Source organism: Cebus imitator, unplaced genomic scaffold (assembly GCF_001604975.1).
Source record: "Cebus imitator isolate Cc_AM_T3 unplaced genomic scaffold, Cebus_imitator-1.0 Scaffold94, whole genome shotgun sequence".
Classification (NCBI taxonomy): Eukaryota; Metazoa; Chordata; class Mammalia; order Primates; family Cebidae; genus Cebus; species Cebus imitator.
In genome coordinates, this window is record NW_016107409.1 from 156,610 (window position 1) to 162,565 (window position 5,956).

Consider the following 5,956-nt stretch of genomic DNA (forward strand, 5'->3'; position numbering starts at 1 on the left):
ACAGGATTTAGCCCTTGGTAGCTCAGGAGACCTGGAATGTCCCTTGCTGTGAATTCCAGATCCAGCCAGAGCATCATAGAGTTTTTCAAGGATGCAACCACAGATACTGGAGATCGTGACTTCTTCAGGCCTTCCATAAACCTGGGCATTACGGACGTTTGCCCCAGCCTCCAGGACTTTCGTGTGTCACAGCCCCATTGTAAATAAGGAGGTTTCTCACAGGAGCTCCAGGCCAGCAGCATGGATGGATGCCCTGTCTCCTGTGTCAACGATGCCAACGCATAAGCAGCCCTTGCTTTGGGGAGATGCCTTGCTTCTTTCATTGCTGCTTCAGAGGCTGGGGGATGTGGTACACAAAGCGCTGAACTTAGAGCTGGAGCCTCTTCAACAAACTGGCCTCGGCAACTCTGTGACTGGAGTCAGTTCACAAAGATGACTCGGACCCCATAGGCTCAGCTGTAAAAAGGACATTATAATAAGGTTAGCTACCTTATAAGAGCTTGGCAATCATTGAGCAAAAGAACCTTAATTAATGTGTGTTTTCAGAACTATAAAATATTCTTTAAAAATGTTTGCCGGCAGGCTGGCCGTGATGGCTCACACTTGTAATCCCAGTACTTTGGGAGTCTGAGGCAGGTGGATTACCTGAGGTCAGGAGTTCAAGACCAGCCTGACCAACATGGTGAAACCCCATTTCTACTAAAAGTACAAAATTAGCCGGGTGTGGTGGCACATGCCTGTAATCCCACCTACTTGGGAGGTTGAGGCAGGAGACTAGCTTAAGCCCAGGAGGTGGAGCCAAGGTCATGCCATTGTACTCCAGCCTGGGCAACAAGAGCGAAATTCCATTTCAAAAAAGAAGAAAAAAATTGTTTATAGTCTCTCCAATAAAGCGAACAATTGCTCACTGTCTATTCCAACAGCACAGACCGGGGAGGATGGGAAGTGGGCAGCAGCCCCCCGTAACACTGCAAATCTACCCCCAGGTGTTCATCAGGCACCTACTCTGTAATTAGCACAGAAAACATGTAGGACCAGGTTTCTTCTCTCCAGAATTACCATAAGTTAGGAAGAAACAAAATGCAACACTTAGGAAGAGAGAATTCAGTGTGACCTGGGCTATTGAGAGAAATCTTTATGGAGAATGGAATGTGAATGCCGGGCCTCACAGGGAGGCCAGGATCTAATGAGGTCAAGACAGAAAGGGAAAGTCACTGTAAGTATTTGGTATCATCTTTTTGGTAAATCAGGATCCTATAGCCTTGAAGGAATAGTTTTTCATTGCATATTAGTTATTTCGCAGAGGCAGCCTTGCATTCTTATTAGAGACTGTTTATATTTAAAGATGTGGGAGACGTTGGGAGTGATCCCCACCCAGAGTGAAGCTTGTTCTGGCCCTGGCTTCAGCAGCTAAGCAGGCACAGCATCTCTGCATCCCCTTCTTGACTTTGAGGAAATATTTGTCATGGAGACTCAGGTATCACAAGCACCTACCCAGTGCCGGGCTGCACTGAGCTCCTCACAAAGGCCCCATGACATCGAGGTGATTATTTGCATTTTATGGATGAAGAAAGTGATGCTTAGAGCGTAGCTCAATAGGTTCGCACAGCCAGGATGCGAAACCCCTGAAAGTAAATGAAGACCACGCAAAGGACAGCACAAACCTCCCAGGGGATTTTATTTAGTGGGTATGCTTTGGATGCTACAGGAGTCTCCATGGAAGCCATCCTGAAACCCTTTGGAGAATACTTCTTTCAATTCTGTAAGATGTCTGGCTATGACAGGATGCTTCGGACACTCGGAGGAAATCTCATGGAGTTTATGGAAAACCTGGATGCCCTCCACAGTTACCTGGCACTCTCCTATCAGGTAAGGCCGCTTGAGTCTGGTCTTGGCTGCCCAAGAGGAAACAAATGCTGTGGCAGTCCTGCTGGGCCAGCTCCCTGCCTCCCCCAATAGATGCGCAGTTGCAGGAGAACCCTCCCATCTGCAGAATCCTTGGTCCCTAGTGTTGGTGGGCCCAGGAGTTCTTTTTGGAAGAGAATGAAATAGAAACACCTGTTGGCCACTTTTACAAACTGGCCCACAAAAACTGAAGGGATGGCCTTTTCAGATAGGGGTCGGTGTGGATTTGGAATTAAATCCTGGAAACTGATTGCAATTGGAACAAAGGCTGGAAAACAGTCAGGTTTCAGTGTATTTGCAAAAGCTCTCCTAAGGTTTCCTGGCTGGGATGGAGCTGATAAATTGCATATGCAGCCAGATTCATATTATTCATGTATCAGAAAGGAAGACTTGACAGGGCTCAGAGCCAGAATCGGAAACCATCCAACTCTGATTAACCCGTGGGTGACCGACTGAGGTGTTAAGAAACTAATTTCCCTACTGGGATATGTCCGTTGGAGTGCTTTCCATGGGTTTCTTGTTTGTAGAGATCATTGGAAATTCAAATGCCTAGACTCTCTTTTATTTTTTAGTCAAGAAAAGTTTAAGGAGCATTTATATATATAACCCTTCATTACTTTATAGAAAATAGTTTAATTTTAGGGCCTTTTATATTTCACCAAGATCTTTCTTCACCATTTCTTTTTCTTTTTTTTTTTTTTTTGAGACGGAGTTTCGCTCTTGTTACCCAGGCTGGAGTGCAATGGCGCGATCTCGGCTCACCGCAACCTCCGTCTCCTGGGTTCAAGCAATTCTCCTGCCTCAGCCTCCCGAGTAGCTGGGACTACAGGCGTGCACCACCATGCCCAGCTAATTTTTGTATTTTTAGTAGAGACGGGGTTTCACCATGTTGACCAGGATGGTCTCGATCTCTTGACCTCGTGATCCACCCGCCTCGGCCTCCCAAAGTGCTGGGATTACAAGCGTGAGCCACCGCGCCCGGCCCACCATTTCTATATTGGTGTTCATATCCACCCTTTCAGGGTTGTCATGGGGACAAAACGGGGTTGCAGATGCTAAAAAGCCTCAGCAACCATTACTCCCTTTTATAGACGATAAATGGGCAAAGTATTATTTTCTCCATTTTTCATATAAGGAATCAGAGGCTTGGAAACCTTAATTGACTTCTATTATGAGTCATGAATAGTTGGGCCTGTCCTACTGTTACCATGTGAACTACTCGAGGGTAGAGGGAATGGAAAGAGCCCTGCGTATGGGGTCACACGGGCCCACGCGGCTGTCCCACTGGCTCTTCAACTTACCAGCTGTGTGATCCTGGGCAAGTTGGTTGCCATCTCTGAATCTCAATTTATTTTATTTAATAAATACTTATTGAGTGACTAGTGTTTACTGAATGATACTATGTCTCAAGCACTTTTTAAGGCATTAGACACAAGCAGCTGTTAGGTATCATTAAAGAACAGAATAGAAAAGAAATAAGGAAGAAAATAACCTACCTCATAGCAATGTGTGGATTACAAGAGATAAGATGTAAATGTCTCTAACATTGTAATTAGCCCAGAAAATCAGCTTTCCATAAATAAATAATAACTCTATTCCTTCCCCTTTGTTTTCTCTCTGTTCAATATGGCCAGTTTAAGAATTATGATAATTTGCGGGACAACTTCCTTTCAATTTCTTAGCTAAAGCACAACAATTAGGATATAAAGAAATACAGTTAGGGCCCTTTAATATTTTTTGTAATACATATATTTCTTCTGTCATCTTTTTTTCTTTGCTTTTTTATAATTTCAGTTTATTCGTAAAGATTCAGAGGGTACATATGCAGGTTTTTTACATGGGTATATTGCATGATGCTGAGGTTTGGGGTATGATTGAGCCTGACAACCAGGTAGTGAGCATAGCACCCAATTGTTTTTCAGTCCTTGACCCCCATCCCCTTCTCCCTCCTCCAGTAGTCCCCGGTGTCTGTATTTGCCATCTTTATGTCCACGTGTATTCAATGTTTAGCTCCCACTTATCAGTGATGCTATAGAGAAGCAATAGAACAGAACTTCTCTGGTGGTATTTGAGGACATTTTGCATATAATAAGGTAAATAAAACATTTAAATCTTATAATATACAAGTTGGAAGAAAATACATGCAATGATACCTAATACTGTACAGTGCTTTATTCTGGGCAAAGTATTACAAGTTGTCTCTTTAGGCAAAAATAACAAAATAAGATAATGTTCACTTTTTTGTGTCTATCTAGTAATTTGGCAGTGCCTTTAAGACATACATTTATGGTTATAACTGAAGCTTTAATCTTGTTATGCTTTAGCTAACTTTTATTGAGCGCTAATGAGGCAGGTGTTGGGCTAAGTAATGCGTCCACATTGACTTATTCTCTTGATGCTGTAAGAGTGGGCAGTCTTATTTTTCCTGCTATACAGAAGAGAAAACTGAGGTCTAGAAAGGTCAAGTATTTGTCCCCAAATCACCTAGGTGTGGTGGCTGAGCTGGACCCAAACTCACGTATGTCTCCAAAGACCCTGGTCTGTGCTGGTCTCATTATTCTTTGGAATAATGAGAACTTTGTCAAAGATCACACGGCTTTAGGTGTATGGCTTTATTTCTGGGCTTTCTATTCTGTTCTGTAATGATAACTAACAGCTTTATAGTGCTTTCTTCTGGGCAAAGTATTATAAATTGTCTCTTTAGGCAAAAATATTTTTACTTCTTTTATCCTTTGCCCTAATTCTCCACTTTAAAAAAACCCTATTTTAATCAAGAAATAAAAGTATAACTATATTGTTTAGAGACTTAGTGACGTTGACCAGAAGAACTAAAAGCAAAAACTTTTGGAAGTGTCCCTGGGCTGGGAGCAAGGAGTGAAGGGGTAAGATCCTGAAGCAGGATCTCGTGGATTTTCTTCCAGGCCTTCTGTGATCTCTTACTTTATTTTCACTATGTAGGATTTGGATATAATTTTTAAATTAACTTAATTTCCTGTTTTATCAATGCTTCTTATATGTGCTGCCTTGACTACTCTTTACATTTAGTCAAGATGTAAACACACATACATACGAATAAATATATGTACTTTCTCTAGGTACATACTTTTGGAATTATAAACAAAAAGTATTTGAGGTCTGGGCGGGGTGGCTCATGCCTGTAATCTCAGCGCTTTCAGAAGCCGAGGTGGGCAAGATCATTTGAGCCCAGGAGTTTGAGACCAGCCTGGGCAACACAACAAAGGCCCAACTCCACACACACAAAAAAAAAAATACAAAAAAACATTAGCTGGTCATGGTGGTGGCATGCCTGTAGTCTCAGTGACTTGAAAGCCTGAGGTGGGAGGATCACTTGAGCCTAGGAGGCAGAGGCTGCCGTGAGCTGTGATCGCACCACTGCAATCCAGCCTGGGTAACAGAGCATGACCCTGTCTCAAAAGAAAAAAAAAAGATAACAAAAGTGTTTGGGGAAAAAAAGAAACCCATTTTAACTATTAGCCTTTCACCATGGAAGATCTTGGAAGGAACCCATCTCCTTTCCCTATTCCCTCACTTGGACCAAAACTGTGTGTCCAGGGTGCTGAGTTGCCTACTAACTAGATAGAGACCCCTCCAGGCAAAGTCTCTATCCTTCTTTCCTATTATTCACCCCATTCACTGTGACATAATATGTACGTGAACGTCAACATTTATTTCTGGAGAAAGGGGATCTCTTCTGATGTATCCTTGAAGCTTCTACTTTCTAAATGTCTAAATTGACATCACAGATGACATTATCCTTCCAGAACAAAAAATTAATTCTACTTGCAAACTCCTCTGATTCCTGATGTATTGGAGAGCGAAGATGCCCATGGTCACTTGGTCACAGACCAAGCATGGCAGAGACTCACTAAGGCTTCCTGTTACCAGCAGCCAGCTGCTCTTGGAATTTGGGTAGAAACAGCATAGCATGGTGCAAAGGCTCATTTGGGGATCAAATGTCGTTCTACCATTGATCTAGGTTTACCTTCCCTGAGTCTTAGTTTCTTTCTCTTTTTTTTTTTTTTTTTTTTTT

At 42.7% G+C, this 5,956-nt stretch overlaps 1 protein-coding gene across 1 annotated transcript in view; it reads left to right on the forward strand.

The window, feature by feature from the left end:
- The first annotated feature begins 1,716 nt into the window (after window positions 1-1,716).
- The window catches only part of LOC108309499 (guanylate cyclase soluble subunit beta-2), a 17,562-nt gene continuing 13,322 nt past the window's right edge, over window positions 1,717-5,956 (forward strand). The window contains exon 1 of the mRNA XM_037741139.1: window positions 1,717-1,869. Coding sequence (XP_037597067.1) covers window positions 1,717-1,869 — 153 coding nt within the window. The remainder of the gene's footprint in view (window positions 1,870-5,956) is intronic.